A 17,740-nucleotide genomic window follows, 5' to 3' on the forward strand; every position below is an offset into this window, starting at 1 on the left:
CCACCAGGAGAATAAGAGACCCTTTTATAAAGCAAGTTTTTAATTGCCTTGCAGCCACAATGACCATCAACCCCCAAAAAACAAACAAAAAAAAAGGATTTTACAAATGGTCTCTGTCGGAACTAATTTTCTTTATCTGAGAGGGTGGTGCCATCTACATCTACACCCAAAGCACAGCAAAGACAAGACATTATTATCAGCAGCATTACCAAGTTACTCCAGATGCTGTGACAGCAAATAGGGTTTGAAACACATGAAGATAAAAAATAAGTTCACCCTGTGGGTTGCTTTAGAAGCAGAACCTTAGTGATGTCAGGAGGACATGATTTCTTCACATTTAGCTGAAAAGGACAGTGACTGATCTGATCTTAAATCTTCTCCTTTCATTTCAGCCCCTTGACCTCTCTCTCCCTCCTTCCCCTTCTCTTTCAGTGACATATTTTGTTTTCTCCTTCCTGCTCTGTCCCTGTTGTTTCTGGGATGCTGCATTTCCCACACGAGATTGGAGTGTGAAGGTACAACTGAACAGCCATGGCCATTGTGAATGTTCCCTCAAAAAACAAAGTTAATTCCATTGTCTCAACACTTCTGGATAAAGAACATGGGAAGCAAGTAAAACATAAAACTGAGGTTTGCATTGATAATTAGGAGTTTCTTATGGCTGAGTATTGAATACCTGAAAGAAAAAAGTGATACTATATTCCATTTACAGCTTAATGCAGGAGAATGGGATATACTGGGGATGTTCCCACGTGGTGCAATTTATCTCAGATTCTTCTACAAAAATAATAGCATTGACTTGGGATAGTTTCTGGAAATTTGCAAGGTAAGAAAGTACAACTGGTGAAAACAATAAGGCACAACGAGCAACTTTTTTTTTCAAGTTAGGTGTTTAAATTATCTTAAACATGTACCAAATAAAACACAACTGCTTTAAAAAAATGGAACTATTTTTCTTATTTCACAGTTTTAAAGCAGTTTTGTAGGCTCTATTCAGTATCCATAGTGTGGTAAAAACTAGGGTCGCTGATTTTTAAATCCACAGTACAACTGACAATTCCACCTTAATATTAGCACTGCAGTTACTCTTCGAACTGGTTGTATGAGAATCAATATATTAAATATTCCCATGTATATGCTTACCTATGCTCACCCTTGGAGAGAAAAAAAAATCATCTGCACGAAATTTCACCTTCAAGAATGTTAACAATTTTGAAGTTTGGTTTTTTGAATAAAGGAAACATACATTTGTTTAAAAAATCTTGATTAAAACAAACCAAAGCTCAAATAAACTAGGTCCCTGAATAAAAGTTTAACTCTTGAATAAAAGTAATTATAAATGTTTGGTCTGATGTAATCTAAAGCCAGCTTTGAGCTTTGAAAAAGGCACTTTTTAAACCAAATCAAATCACATCTCACCAAATATAGTTTTGCTCTTCATTTCCTATTCCATAACAATGGATGCTCTGCAAAAGCTCCAAGTGGAATACCTAGAAATGCAACATTTCTCTTGGCTGTTGTTTTAATGTTAGCTGGGAAAGCATAGAATAAATTGACTTTAACTGCAACTGCAGCTGCTTCACTGGAATTTCAACAGAAACTAATTCCGAAAGCCCAAAGGACAGCATTGCATTCATTACTACAAATATTCTTAATAAAGAGAAGGTTTCATTGTCATGATGATCACAGCACTCAAAACATGAAATGTACAGGATTTAACTCAAAGAATGACTAAAGTTGAAGCACTTTTTGCTGATTTTCCAATGAATTAATACTGCAGTGAATCAAAGTCTCTGTGAGGAATGCAGACAGACTTTCCAAAGAACACAGAGCAGTTCCCAGAGCAGAGATCTCAGTTTTATCAAGAGCTCTCATTGCATCCTCTCTCAGTCAAAGACCTACTGAAAGCCTAAAATTTGCAATACACAGGCAGGAATCAATTGAAATACAAACATTCTAATTTGAGGAATCTTTTTAAAATTAGACTGTGTTTTTTAATATAAAAAGCATCACAGATAGGACAAATTTCATTTTAGTAAAACCACAAGCAGCACTTCATCTTGGGTGAAGGTTAACATTAAGTTCCAAGTTTATAAACTGCATCCCTGTCAAAATATACAAACCAGTGCTTTGTGGTGTCTAACGCTAGAGAGGAATGTTCACGCACTCGAAAATAAATGGTTTTTGCATTTCAAGGTGACAAGTACAATGTCAGGCACAATCAATCGATCACTGCATAATTATTATTGCAAATGATCCATATCCATGCTGCAAACCTTAAGGGGAATTTAATGAAGCAGGAAGAACATCAATAATAAGATCTACTTCGGTCTCTGTTAAGTCTCGCGATTCGCAAATATGTTGTCACATTTTATCCTTCCTTGAGTTCCTGTGATTGTATTTGAGGGGAAGCTCACTGAAAAGTAAAATTCAAACATACATCAGCTTTTCCTCTTTAAAGAGAGTCCCTGCATATTACATATACATCACTGAAGATTGAACACACAGAACTCCACAAACACGACAATCTCTGAAGAAAACTCGAAATGCCAATAATCAGACTCGGTCTGATGTGTTTGGCTGACTGCAATCTGTGTTGTGCCCATGGAGGAACACAGGGAGCACAGCAAGAGGGAGAAGGAGCTGCAGAGAGAAACTGCCATGTCCTGACTGCAATCCTCCACATCACTCACTGCCTAACTTGTGGTGATAACAAAAAGGGCTCTTGGTTTTGCCTTCCACTACCTGGATCAGAAGTTAAACTGCCCAGCTTAATTGGCAGAAATGATAACTGGCAATAAATAGTGTTATTTCTTCCAAGGCAAGTCTGCTGTGTCTGTGACAGTGATCAGGAAGTGATCTCCCTGTCTTTCTGCTGTTTCAGGAGCTTTCTCACTCCAGTTCTTCCCATTGCTCCTCCCTCCCTGTCCCGCTGAGGTGCAGAGGGAGAGGGAATTGGGCTGCCAGCTGGGTCCACCCCATGGCACAACTGCCACCCTGATGGGGGAAATATATCCAGTGTATTAGGAGCCTCTGGGAAAAGCAGTTATTTCTGCAGAAATGGGGGATTTCAGCTTTGGGGTTGCAGTAAGTACAGGTGGATTTCCTTACTGAGATATGACAAGGAAGGAATATCAATCCAGGAGCAGAAGGGTAAAAGGAAGCCATGACTTCAAAGGAAGATGTGAACAGATACCTAGAGTTTGATTAGTAAACAACTCCTTTTGTTGATTAAACTGTGAGACAGCCAAACTGGTTATAAAAGGTAAATCCAGCCTAGTGGCACTTGCACATAAAAGGGAAAAGATAAGCAAAATCTTGGCTTAGGGACTATAACAGCTTCTCCAACAGGCAAACTCCGCTGGAATAAACATCCGAAAGGAACTCATCAAGAAATTAATCTCAAGACACAAACAAGGTTTCTCCACTGCCCAGAACAACCTTCAGGAGCTGCTCATTGCTCTGCCTCCCCAGCTGAGAGCATTCCAAAGGCAGCTAAGGTTCTACAGCCGGAGATGCAGGAGCTCAAACCCACCAGAGTGTCACAGCAGTGGTGTTGAGGAGGGATTTCCACTGAGATAACGACAGTGGGACAATAGGAGGACTCTAACCTGCTCACTCAGCCACATCTCATGCAGTCTTGGTTCAATTTTCCTCACACACATCCCTGCTCTGATAAAGACACCCACGCAGTTCGTTCAAAGCTCTGATGGAAACCAATGCTATTAAGAGGGACAAGAGGAAGATAAGGTTAATTGGACAAGTGTAACTCCTTGCTCCAGTAAGGGGGGAAATAGATTGGGTAATTAAAGTATACAGAGTATATAATGCAACTTCCAAAGGGAACAGAGCAAGCCTGTCACACTGCTTTACACACAATGCACGGGTTCTGCTGCAAGAATTCATAATAACAATACAGATATTCCTGATGCTTAAACTCAGTTTAGTCCTGCTTAAACTCACTTTCATCCAACATTAGCACTTGTGTGGGTTTGTGTCTGAAGGAATGTACATTGTTTTTATAAACCAAAGCTGCCTTGCTCACCTAAGCCCCTCTTATGCAGTGCTGGACACAACAGAGCATCCTCCTGATCTGTGGTCTTCCCATTCTAGTGTTCTACAAAACACTGGGGCAGGTCAAGGAAACCCTTCAAGACTGACTGTACAGCTGACCAAAAGTTACTGTCAAATATTCTACCCTGAAATCACTTTTTTTCTTCTGTTTCATTTCTCGTTTCACACTAAGAAAGGTGATTTTGCTGAATGTCTTCATGCTTTGCATGCTGGATTTTAGATTCTGTCATCACAACATGAATTATTATACAGATGATTTTTAAGCCAACTTATGTGTGTGTTTCAACAGATACATAAAGACAGCCTACTGAGAATTGTCTTAGATTCCGCCCTGACTAATTGTAATCCTGTTTTCATTCAGCATCTCTGTCAGTCCTTTCATTTCAGCCACCAAGACTGTAGATTTATAAATTGCAATACTTCATTATTCAAGTTTATTGAGTCAGATACCCTTGAAGATCCTTACTATTCACATCAGCAGACTCAATTATGAAATCATTTTGTATTTTTCTGTGTTAATAAAAAAAGGTACATATTTATTCAACATCAGCGGTCAGGCAGTCAGATACAGAGGATGAAGCTGCATGTTTTATTCAAGGTCCCAGTGGAAAGCAAAATGAGGACCACTTGGACTCTGAAGATACCTGCAGCTTTTCAGCCTAATGTGTTTGATTTTTCTTAACTAAAAGGATCTAAATAGTTTGATTACTCAATAATTCTATGCAACAAAATCTATACTCCTGAAGTGTTCCACTGACAATATTTTCAGCATAGTCACTTATTCTTTCAGCTTAGTTCATCCTGTATCTCACTCGCTGTAGCTCTTTAAGCACAGTCAGTTGGGCATTTTGTCTCAGTCTAGGATATTTTTTGGAAACTGTTCATTTAAGGGAGCAATGTTTTTCTTAATGCACATAATATCACTGCTAAAAAATACACAGTGAGTGAAGTTACTCTAAAAAATATGAGCACTGTATTTGCTCCTTACTTCAATTTAAAAAATCTTAAGATTTTGTTCCTTCATTTTATCATTTTAGTCATCTTCACATCTGTTTAGGGTTCTCATTTACTTTAGAAAAAAAAAAACCTTCTCAGAGTTGTCCTGCACACTGAGTACACAGGGAAGGTTTGAAATGACACTTCTCTCTGAGCCAGGAGAGGCACACTCTGTGCCTGCACACATTTGGTGGTGCATAAGAACACCAAGACTTTGGTCAGCTGAATGAAACACCATCTGCTTGGGAATTTGTGAGCTGACACAGACTCCTAGATGTGTATGAAGATGTCTCTAAATCAGAGAGGCACCAGAAATGCAACCATAAAGGAGTTTAAGCTCCTAAATATCCACATTAAATTTCTGCTAGAGTTTTGTTCTTACTGCCTCTTACTCCAGACTTCTTCCCAGATGTTCATCTAAGGAACATTTTGCTAATGCACACAAGTACAATTCTCTATATTGGACCCAAAAGCTTTACTCTACAGAGTTGTCAAAACAGTGTCCTATTGTCAGAAGAAATTATCTTGTTGCTATTGCATACACTTTTTTTTTCAATTTGTTTCTCTGTATCTGCCTAGTCTAGTTTTGGGGAAAAACCAAATTTGATTTGCTGGCATGCTTTCATCAAGTATCATTCTGAAACTGCCACTGAAAAAATCTCTGCTAAATATATACAAAATTTCTGACAACTCATTCCCTACTATTAAAAAGAACAGCAGACTGACAGGAATGAAGCACACCTCTGACTAAGCAGACATTAATCAGGTGTTTATGAAATTTATAAAACTGTATTGTGGTATACTAAGGTAATTTTAGTCCAGGGTTTTCATAGCATACAACAACATGTGGAAAACGAATATTTTGTATTTTTAAGAATGTATTTACCAACTATTTCATCCTAGTTTTTCTTATGACAACATTTAATGGCATTTGACTTTTTCATGCTATGCAGTAACTTTAAACCCTCAACTTCTAACTCAGAATATGAAAGTTGAACATGAGGTTGTGGAGAACTCAAAACAGTCCAGTCTGACCAACCAGAAAACAACCAACCTAGGAATTGTTTGCTTGGGAATCAAGGGGCTGCTTGTGCTGCCATGTGGACAAACTGCACTTCTTTTGCAAAATATGAAAAAGAGGAGGAGGAATTCTGTACAGAAAAAGGGAGTTTGGAAGATTGTGGACTTAATGAAAGACTCTGAGCATTCTCAGCTTTCAGCCATCAACCTTCATTTCACCCACCAACAGTTCTGCTGCTTTATCCAGGCTGAGCACAAGTCAGCAACTTTAGAGCCCTCTAAATGAAAAAACAAACAAAAAAACCCCCAAAAACCAACAAAACCCAAAACATTTATTTGTTACATTCCTAGAAAATCCCATCACCTCTGAGGAGGTGAGTTACACAGGAAATGTGAGGGAAAACCTGCAGTTATAGAGAATACATCATCACTGCAACAATCTTATTTTGGGGAGAAAGGGGTGTAAAACTGGAGCAGGAGCAGGATGTCAAAGGGTCTACACTCCTCAGAGAGAACAGAGGTTCTGCTTCAGGATTTCACTCTAGATCCTAAATCAGTAATACTTTAAAGCTTTCAAAGTTTCTTGGTCAGTGTGAACTCTGATATTGATGAAATCTGATTCCTAAAGGCATCTAGACACAAAGTACCAGACCAGCAGAAAGTTCTCCTCTGTCCAGGGAAGGAGAGTAGAAATAAAAACATCATTTAATTGCTTGGGCTGTCAACAATTATGGATTTCCCTTGATGGGGTTAACAGTACCAAAACTATTCTCTACCTTTTGAAAGTTTGCAATAAGTATTTAAAAACAACATCTAATCAAGAGCATTCCATTCCATAGACTGAATTAGTGTCTGTGCTCTGCATTCCTGCACAATGGTTTTAGTTAGCTAAACCTGTTCAGTTTGCTTGCAATAAAAAGAACTTGATACTATTGTCATCAGTAGAATATATATATATATATATATATATATATATATATATATATATATATATATATATATATATATATATCAAACTGTTCCAGGATGCTACTTAGTAAGATATTAGAAAATGGGGGAAAAATCAAAATTTTCCTTTTCTTGGTAAATACTGCAAAATGTTTCTACTTTATACCTTAAATGAAACAACAGGTAAGCACTGCCACATAAAGGAGTGAATAGTTTGAAAAAATCTCAGTCAATGTAATAAATTAATTTTACACCCCTTAAAAAGAGGAAGACCACATTTTCACACAAGTTGGCTACTTTAAATTTTCATAATATTGCTGAGAAGCTTTTTATAATGATATAAAATATTGATGTGATGCCAGGAGAAAGCATTTCAAGTGCTGCTGTGAGTTCATACCTTGCAACTACATATGCTAAAAGCCTCTTGTTCACATAGTGCATCTTTTACTTATACTTACATATAGTGCATATTAGCTATATATCCATGCCCACTTAATCTACAGAGTTTAAAAATACCAACATTTCAGAAATAAATTCTCTATGGATACAAGTCGTCTATTTCAAAAAATTCATAGAGTGGTAATGTTCTGCTACAATAATAATAATAATTTAAAAAGTTCATTCTCTGCTTCTTCCTACTAATCTTGAGATTTTGTACAAATGATTTAGACTAGAAAAGTTCAACTGCAGATGGGAAAAATCCTTAAAACCCAGGTGTGGTGGTGCCAAAAGAGAGAGAGGCTGTTTCAAGAATTCTGCAAATCCGAAAACCAGAACAAAACACATCAGAAAATATAAGCAAAAAGGACAAAATAAAAATTGAATGAATACACTTTTAAATGGGAAAGACTAATTACTAGAAACTTTATATTAATTACTAGAAACCTTGAAAACCAGGAAGTGGTACCAGAAACTGCTTATTAATGTGGGGGTTTTGCTTAAAGCATTTATATACATCTCTGAAAAGAATAACTGGAAAAGTTCATCACTGCTCTAAAGTACACCACACCAGAAGTGATAGAAATCTGCATAGCTACCTGCAAGAAAACTTATTTCCCTAAATTTTCAAATTAGCAAAGATTCCTAGGCTTGGGATGGGAGAAGTTCCCTGGCTTTTAAACCTTTTGAGCTTGTGCCACAGAGAAAGAGAGTAACACAGGATAATGCATGTCCTTTCACCTAGGTGTGCATAATAGAAAAATGAGTTTATTCTCAAATATTTACTGTGCATTGCCTTTGGGTGATGGCAGCTATAACACCACAGCACAGACTGAATAAAAGACAGACTGCTGCAAGTGAGCATTTGTTGTTAACTGATTGATAAACCTAAAACCAGAATGAAATGAATCCTTGCACCAACAACTTCATAAATACAGAATCGTGGTAAGGGTTAAAAACAAGCAGCAGTCGGGTGGCTGTTAAATGCACACACTTGTGAAAATTCAAGGGACTTGTACTACAGAACCCAGAAAAAAAGAAAAAGACAAAATCCTAAGGCTCAGTGATTGGTGAGCTCCCGAAAGGATAGCACAGGTCAAAGCACTGAAATAAGAAACTTCAAAGTCTGCATGCAGTGCCTTTCACACCGATGACAAAAGTTACTGAGATCCAGTGGAGGGGCAACAGAAATGAGAAGAAACCATAAAGGGAGATTTACAGCAGGAGCTACGAGTGATTTAGAAAGAGAAGGAGTGATTACTGATGATATCTCCAAGATTTCAGTGTTGCTCCTCTGCAGCCTGTTTTGCAGAGGTGGCCCAGATTAGCTGCCCGCCTGACTATTTTTACATACATTTAAATTAAATAAATAAATAGATTGTCAAATGAGATTAGTTTAAAATATTTTCCCAGAAGATGTAGAGGCTTTGAAGAGGAACACAGAAATGCTTTTAAGTATGCAGATTTGTTCACTGAATTCTTTGTGGGGTTTTTTTTTCTTTGCTAAGGAAAAAGCATTCTGTATCGAAACATAGATGAATTCACAGGTTAATAGCTTTACTAATTCACAACCCACATGCCACAACACAACATTAGATTTAAGGTGAGCAGATTTTGCTGCAAGGAATCAGAACAATGCTGAATATAAAAACCACAGAAACAGGAACGAAATATCTATTTCTTTATCTGCAGACGTCAATAGCCAGAAACTTCAAACGCCAAGCCAGACTGTGATAATTAGTACAAAAACAACTGGGTTAAGTAACACACATTACAAGTTTTAATCCCATCGAGATTGTTTCATTTCTCACAAAGAAAGCAGATTCTGAACAGCCACAAGTGATGCAGCATTCGCTCTGTAACTGAAGCACACAGTGAATCTCACACAACTGCAATATGTTCTAAGGCAAAGAAAAGCCAGCAGAGCACTCTGCCACAGCCTGCAAATCCTGAAAAATAAATTTCAGCTTCATCGTAACGAACAGGTTTGTTTCAAGTCTGCCTGGAAACACAAGCACTTGTTCTGCACCCAGCCACGCTCCCCTGCAGCACACACACCTCCCCATGCCACCAAACATGCTGCAACTACAGCCTCAAATCCACACTCCCAAAGTCCATTTATTAACAAAAGATTGACATGGAGAGAGACACTACCTACCCACAAATACATCATCATCTTGAAAGAAATCAAGGGCTCTGTCAGCAAACAGAAGTCTCCTTACTTCACCAAGTATGTCTGGAAGGAAAACTGAAAACAGTGGGTAGAAAATCTTGCCTTTTTCTGTCAAGTCCTCACAGTTCTCTTCTCATACAAGGTATTTTTTTTAGTTTGCTTATGAGAACAGCATTCGTTCAGTGGCTCTTTCTGCGTGTGAAGTGACTTGCTTCAGGCTGTCTTTTTTCTTCCCTTTTTCTCCCTAACTCAGTCTGTCCTTTCTTTACTGTCAAGCTTGCTTAGGTAACAGTTCTTGGTGTCTCTATTTAATGAGCAGGTCCGTGCACTAAAGGCAGCCAACTACATTGGAGAGAGGAGGGGGGGAAAGGGAAAAAAAAAAAAAAAAAAAAAAAGAAGAAAAAATAGTAATAATAAATAAATAAATGGGAATATAGCACTTCCTGATTATTATGATGGGATCTACAGACGCCCCCTCAGTAGGAATTTATAGGAGGATTTCTGAGACGTCTTGAGGGAAGGGGGGAATCCTCCGAGTGACTCCGGTGGCACTCAAGCCATTCCCTCTGCCTGCTGAAGGACCCAGCTCACAAATCCTATGCTGGAGAAATTTTTAAACTCAAAGCAAAGCTCCTACAGGAAAGAAAGGAACATGTACTGCACCCTGCTTCTCCTTTATCTCTTTAAATGTACTTCAGATAAAAGCTGCATCCAGTCGGGTCAAGGCCTTTCCCAATCTTATTACGCTCGCTCAGGAGTGTTCAACACACTTTTCTACAGCCATCTACTGACTCCATGGTGTCATTGCTGCTGCTGCTGCTGCTGGCAGAGAGCTGCCAGCGTGAGAAACAGGGAGTGCAAACACTAAATCAGACCCTAGCAAAGGGCTCTGTGCTGATCTGATTGATTTTTGGAAGCATTTATTTTTTTCTTACCATAATAAGTAATTTTAAAATCAAAGTTAAGGCTGAGATTTGCATAGCAAAGGTTAATAAAGAGAAGTGGATCTTTCTCTCTCTCTTTTTTTAAGTTGAGGGTACTTTATGCAAATAAGTGAGCAAGGGACTCAAGTTTTTTTTTGTTGTTGACACTTAGACTTTTACCCTTTGCTACAAGAAAGTGTTTTTAACTCTTTGAACCTATCCCATTAAAACACACAATACACTCAGTAAATCGATCAGCAGCATCCTCAGGTGAGAAACAATTTTAAAATGTAGAGGAGACAAACCTTAGTTACTTTTAAGGCTCTGTTATTGAACACGAAAATCATGCCTGACCTGGTGACCTGGTTCATGTCCCTCCCTGACCATGACACACTCAGGAATTGATGAGGAAATCCACACACAGTCTGTCCTCTGAGTGCATCCACTGCTACAGCATTTACAGAATGATTATAAATCAATGACAGCTAAAGACAGGAGGCATAAAAATGGCCATGGGAATGTGATTAAATGGAAATTTTGCCTTATTTTTATGTTTGATTATTTATTCATGATATTTGGTCACAGACTTCGCACTTCTTCAAAAAACAACCCAAAAATCAGTCGTTCTTTTTACCCAAAACCTCCAGTCCATTTACATATTCAGCCTGACCGTACAAGGTAAAATGCCACCTAAATAATTAAAATGCATTAACTAAATTGCAGAATCACTCACTGCAGCAGGGCAGGTGGTGAATGGACAGCAACCTTCAGGAACAGCCCAGAACGAGCAAAGCAAGACTGGGGGGAGAAACTCAACTCCATGCCCTAAACCAACTGCAATCTGCCACCAGGGTGAAGTCCAAATACTCATAACTGCTGCACCAGTGACAGTGCAGACCTGATTTGACAGCAAAATGAACAATCAATTCATGTGGCACTTTCTGCTGAAATTTATATGGAGAAGTCTATACAAATAAACAGACACACAGAGCTATTTATGTTTGGGCTACAAAATATATCTGGCCAGGTACAACATTGTTGTCTCTTTTAGAGGAGGCAAAAGGCAAAGATTTAACACACCAATTACTAAAGTGGTAATTTTTACTGCAATGTGTGTGCAGTAATGACATTAACATTTTAAATAAGTTTAGTGCAGTTTCATGAAATAAAGCCACTTCCTCCACACAGGTAGACTCCCAGAGGAAAAGCAAAACCTTTTTGTTGCTGGTTTTGAGTTGTTTAACTCATCTGTCAGCTCAGCCACCAACACTCAGCACCCTATCAGGCCTAACCCTTCACCTCTCAGCTGCACACCCTCACCTCATTTAGTCTCCTGCACACTGCACTGTGCTCTGCAGTCAGTTACACTGCAATAAACCTGAAATATCATGTTAGAATGAATTAGCTTATACTGCTTGGGCTGAAAATACATTTTCTGATAATGTATCTGAACATCTGCCAGCCAGCAGTTCTTTCTATCTGTGCACCTCAACTGAACACAGGAGGCTTTAGAATTTTCAAAGACTGGTTAAAGCTTTTATTAATATGATAAAACACTGTGCACAGCTATTGCCTATAAATCACTTCTGTATCAAAATTTCCATGTTTTGGAGCATAGGCAGCATATCAAACTTCAGGGAATGCTGTCCCAAGGCTTTCAACTTCTCTCCGTATTCTAAATTCTCTTTATTATTAACTTGGCTACTCAGTCAGTTCTTCATATCATATTCCTTCAAACAAGAGGAACAGTTTCTAATGCTGAGTACAAACCCATTCATCTCAAGTGCTTTATTTTTTCATACAGATATTACTCAATACTTTGTTAGATCATCTGTAGTTCCTGTGCAGGTAGAAAAAGGTGGATAAAAAGATGACTGAAAACAGATTTATTACTCTGGTTTTTGCACCCATGGCTGAAGTTGAAACCAGACTCTGTTCACTGAGGTCAATTCTTACATGTTCTGGATTTGCAAACAGTGCCAAAAAAGTAAATAGAAGGTACTGACCACAATCACTGCAACAAAGGCTGCTCCAAGAGAGCTGACATCGGGTTCAGGTCAAAGGCTGCTGAAACCAATGAGAACCTTGTTGTTCTTTTAAACACCAGGCAATCACAAACTCTGCTACAACTCTGGGCATTTGCTATTTGTTCCTATTGCTCCTCTGATGATCCCAAATGTGTTCACATGAGGCTCTCACAGGTATTTCCAGCTTCAGAACCAGCATTTCTGTGAGCTCAGACCACAGCCTGAACTTTTACAATCATCTCTTTTCCCCACAGAATCACAAGGGATTGGTGAGATATTAAGGGTAGATAAAAATAGTTGGTGATAAAAATAGCAAAAGTGAAATAATAAATTTGGTATTCGTAATTAACCAGGATTAGTTATATATGTGTGATCAGCACATTTCTTATTGGCACCTAAACTGTTCCCATTTAAAAAAAAAATTAAAAAATCAAGCTCTAGATTCTAGGAGTTCCATTACCTTATTAAAGGGCTATAATTCATAGACATATCTTGGCATATTTATTAATGACACAGAAGATTGGAAATAGCACTGATATTGCTGCTTACTGCATTAGAAGATAAGAAAATGCAGACTAAGTTCCTCCTCTTGCAGGGGATATAAGGCTCTAGGAGCTGCAAGAATATTAAAATAAGCTCAGTACTAAACTGTATGATCTCTATTTTTCTAGGTGCTGTATGATCATATGGAAGGATATCAAAATCATATATTTGACTAATAGACTCCAGAGACAAAGCTTACTGACTTTAATGAGTCAATGTTTCCAACTGAAGTCTGTTCTTCAGAATTTAAAGCAGAGGAGGAATTTCATAATTCTTTAAAAAAACCCACAAAACAAAACAAAAACCCAAACAAAACCACCAAACAAACAAACAAAACCCCAACCAACAGACAAACAAACAAAAAAAAACCTCCAAAAACCAAAGAAACCCTAAGCCTAAACCAAAAGAAAGCCTAATAAAGGAGGGAGACTAGTGATTATGCTGACATTACTGGTAATTAACTGGTTTCTTTTTCTTAAACTTCCCCAGGAAAAGATACCAATGATGCACATGATACATGAGCTGCAACAACATTGAAATCTCACAAAATTTACACAGAATACAAAATATAATTGGAAACATTTAGAAGGCTAGAAATATTTGTGTTTGTGCTTAATTTCCACACTTTAACAGCCTCATCTATCATGGCTGTGTATGAAATGAAAAACTGCACATGCTTAGGAGGTATGGAAACAAAACAAGCCCTTAATCTGCTCTTGAGTTGCTGCAGTTTGAAGAGAGTGGTTTTGCTGTTCTTTTTCCAGCTTTTGCTTTATGGATTTCAGCATAACTGCAGAAGAGCAATTGAAGCACAACTTTGTGTACAGCCCAGTTGGTTTATAAACTCTGTGTTTTCACCACACAGTTTTTGGCTGGTTTTTTTTCCAATTTCAATTAATTTCTACTACTTTAACTCTTTGGTCACTTTTAATGCAAGAAACTGGTTTCTGTGCTCATTTGCTGCACAACAAGGCCAGAATGTTGTCCCAGGAAAGCCTGAGGAGCAGCCAGCCAACAATTTGGTCATTAAACCTCAGACAGAACATTTGAATGTGTGTTGCTGTCCCTCCCAACACTCAAACATTCTATGCAGACGAGGCTCAGGTAACTAAGTGATTACAAAGAAATCAGATTATTAGTGATCACTGTTCGATTGGTAACAGCTCAATCCCTCATCCATCCTTTCCGTGCAGCTGCTGTTGCTGATGTTTTTTCCCTTTTTTTTGTGAGAACAGGCTCAGCCAATAGTTCTGCCCAAGAAAATTCCCAGGAAAACCTCCCAAACTCTCTCCTGGTTTGAAGCTAGCTGGACTCCAGCTGCAGTCTGACACGGGAGGATGGCACTGTGGGATGATGATGGACTTCACTTTGCTTAAATAAAGAGAAATCCCAGAGAAGTAACACCAGGACAGTGGGATCAGAATTTACCAGCTGCTACAAAACATTGTTTTAACTAAATTTCCTGACATGCTAATACAGCTTCCCAATTTTCTTCTGGATAATGCCCAGGTGTGTTTGCAAATCTTCCCCTCGACTTCAGATTCTCTGCTACACAGATCACAAAAAGAAACAAATCTGTTTCAGCATGTAATCATTCACACTTGACAAAAGCAAGCTGGATATCAAATATTGAGCACTGGCAACAAGTGGCTCTCAATTCATCTGTTCCTTGAGAACCTAGATTGGCTGAATAAAATGGAATGAATTAAGTATCTCAGGATACTCTCAAGCAGAAAAAAGAAACTAATGTCATCAGTAAAATTACCTCCAGGCAAATGTTTGCTTAGCTTTAGTCAACATCTTCTTTCCACTGCCCATAAAATCTTTGATTCAAGAGAACACAGAGACGACTCACAATCTTATAATGCATTTTTAAAACCTGGCAGAGGGTATTTCCATCTTCACAGTAGGACATGTAATTATATTCTCCTTAGAACAGGCTAATCTGAAACCAGCTCTTGCTAACTATTATCTATGTATTGAAACACAGAGCAATTCTCTTTTGAAAATACCTCACTCAGATTGGCTTGGGGAAAAGATCTTCTCCCCACTAGTGGGGGCAGCTAATGCCAATTCTCAGGTGCATCAGCCCCATGCTGCTGCTGGCAGAAGCATCCATCATTTCCCATCAGCTGATGGAGGACCTGATGGGCTAGGGGAGGGGTGGAACTCAGAGAAAGAAATAAAACTTGCCATACTTGCACAAGAAATCAATACAAAGTTGTTTGTATGACTTTTTTAAGTAACTGCAACTCTTCTGAGGTAAGGCTTTGTTTTAAAGGGGAGTAGAGGTTAACATTTGATAATCATCACTAATATGATAAAAGGTTCCTATTACCAATGACTTAAGGACTTCTTCCCTTTAATTTTCAGTTTATGAGTATATAAATTGCTTTGTTATTTAGTGCAGGCTCCTTAAATCCTGAAGTCTTTATGCACTGGATGATAACAAATGGATCAGTTTTAGCACTTGTAATAGTTCAGTAAATCATGGAGCAGCCTACCTTTCAGCAAAGCCATCATACAGACCTGGGCACAGCAAACCTATTAGCTGCTATTTCTGACTGTGTGTCTGACAAAACTAATGCATGCTCTGTCTCCTGCTCTCACTTGGGTTTTAACAAGGTGAGAACAGCCTCAGAACTGAGGGTGGGTAGTATCAGGGTTTGATTTTGGGAAGGACAGACACATCCAGGGTGTGCTGGGCACACTTCTGCTGCTCTCAGAGCACTACTGCTGCTCTCAGCACCACTGCTGCTGTCAGAACCACTTCTCAACAGCCCTGCCAGAAAAAAGGTGAAAAAGCTGCTCTCCTCTGCTGCCTGAAATCCCTGGAAGAGCACCAGAGCCATCAGGCTGCCCAGGATCTCCAGTGCTCCTCACAGCTGCAGTGTCCTGGGGAAGGTAGGCATTGCCTATCTCCAGCAGTGACAAGCAGACACAGGGGCAGCTTTTAGGGAGGCACTGTAGGAGCAAGGTGGGTGTGGAATGGAAAACTACAAAACTGAAATCCTGGCTATTCAGAGAGAAAACAGGGAAAAGAAGTTACATAAGAGGATTGAGATATCTACCAAAATAGACAAAAAGCTGATGCTACAGGTGCTAATCACTCCCAGTGTATTGCCAGTGCACAGAACAACCCTGAGTTAACTCCATTAACAACAAAACAGCTGAGTTGGGCATTTTTGAGACAATCTGTGCCTCCCAATTTCTGTCTCATTAAAGCTTTTTTTTAATATCACACCAAAATTACAGAGTGTAAAACCCTGCACAACTGCTGAGGTACTTCTTGCACGAGAAGGAGCTGTGTTTAACCACCAGGGAACTCCTGTGCAGCCACTGGCACACACCTCACACTGAATTCCCCAGCCAGGCTCACAAAGTGGTGCTCTGGCAGTGGCATCAATCTGGAAATAACAACTGTCTTCAGAACTTTCTCCTACTGCTCATTCCCAAGGAAATCAGAGACTGTTTGAGGAGCTCTAATGGCACCATTGCTTTGAGGAAAGGAAGCCCTGATGCTGCTCTTTAATAAATCAATGCCTCTCTGGCTGCCTTCCAGACCACAAAAACACTTTGGGCATCTTTGCCTGCCTTTCATTTGGTGACTTGTAGGACCCTCTCCATCATCTCGATGGCTGCAGATTTTCTCCATAACCCTTTTCCTTTTTTTTTTGGCTTCTACCATGAGACTCACAGAACATTCCCCCTTAATAGGTCTCAGACTATGTTTTTCCAGAAACCCTTGGCGTTTTCTGAAACCCAACATTTGTGTATTAAAGACAAATAAGTAGTGAGTCAATAATTAGGTCAGCATCAGTGCTTTCCTCAAGCACACAGCATGCTGTATGGACATGTATGGCCAAATGGTTCTGATTTGCAGAAGTAACCGCAAATTATTTTGAGATTGCTTCAAAAATGCTGGGGAATTTCTGTCCATCGGTGCAAACTATTAGAAGGGAATTTCAGGACACAGAATGAGCTGAATAGTGCCTGCTGGAAGTCTGGCAGAGGGAATGTCTTCCTTGGAGCAAGGCACATCCGTGACTGGGTGGGAATGCAGCTGTGCATGGCCTGTTCTTGTTCACACCAAAAGCTTTAAAGCACAAAGACTAATTTCTAGGATTTCTTTCAACAGGACATGGCTGTTTTTGAAGAACAGGTGTTTCTAGAAGAATTTTGAGTGTAACACAACTGCAAAGAAGTTCTTGTGGATGAGCAGCTGCCCATCCAGAGTGCAGGTAAATGCTCAAAACACTGGGACGAGAGATTGAGCACTGATAATGAGGACACTATACTCCTTCCAACCACCCCACAGTAAGAATAATTCTTTTCCTGCTCTTACAAAATTAGGGAGTATGCAGCTTGTTGCAAAAGGTCAAAGCAGGAATAGTTTTGTCTGCATGTTTCAAGCGTTACCAAGCATGTCAGATTCTGATTCCAGACCCACTTGCACAGCCACCAACAGGCCAATGAACTAGAAAATAACCAAACCAACCTGGGATTACTTCAGATTCCCCCACTGCCTTCACAACTACCAGAAATTCCTTCAGCAAAGTGAAGCTGGATTCCCTGACTCTTCATTCTCACAGTTACCA

At 39.1% G+C, this 17,740-nt stretch overlaps 1 protein-coding gene across 15 annotated transcripts in view; it reads right to left on the bottom strand.

Annotated features, from left to right (window-relative positions):
• RBFOX1 (RNA binding fox-1 homolog 1) overlaps positions 1-17,740 on the bottom strand; it is a 1,091,692-nt gene that overhangs the window by 325,224 nt on the left and 748,728 nt on the right. The window contains exon 1 of one of the 15 annotated variants that reach the window (XM_085074925.1): positions 9,635-9,909. The exons of the other annotated variants lie outside the window; for them this stretch is intronic. Coding sequence (XP_084931051.1) covers positions 9,635-9,652 — 18 coding nt within the window. The 5' untranslated portion in view covers positions 9,653-9,909. Of the gene's footprint in view, positions 1-9,634; positions 9,910-17,740 lie in introns of those variants that run through there. 15 annotated transcript variants of the gene reach the window in all.

This window comes from Lichenostomus cassidix, chromosome 14, assembly GCF_008360975.1.
Source record: "Lichenostomus cassidix isolate B80296 chromosome 14, HeHo_3.0, whole genome shotgun sequence".
NCBI classification, from domain to species: Eukaryota; Metazoa; Chordata; class Aves; order Passeriformes; family Meliphagidae; genus Lichenostomus; species Lichenostomus cassidix.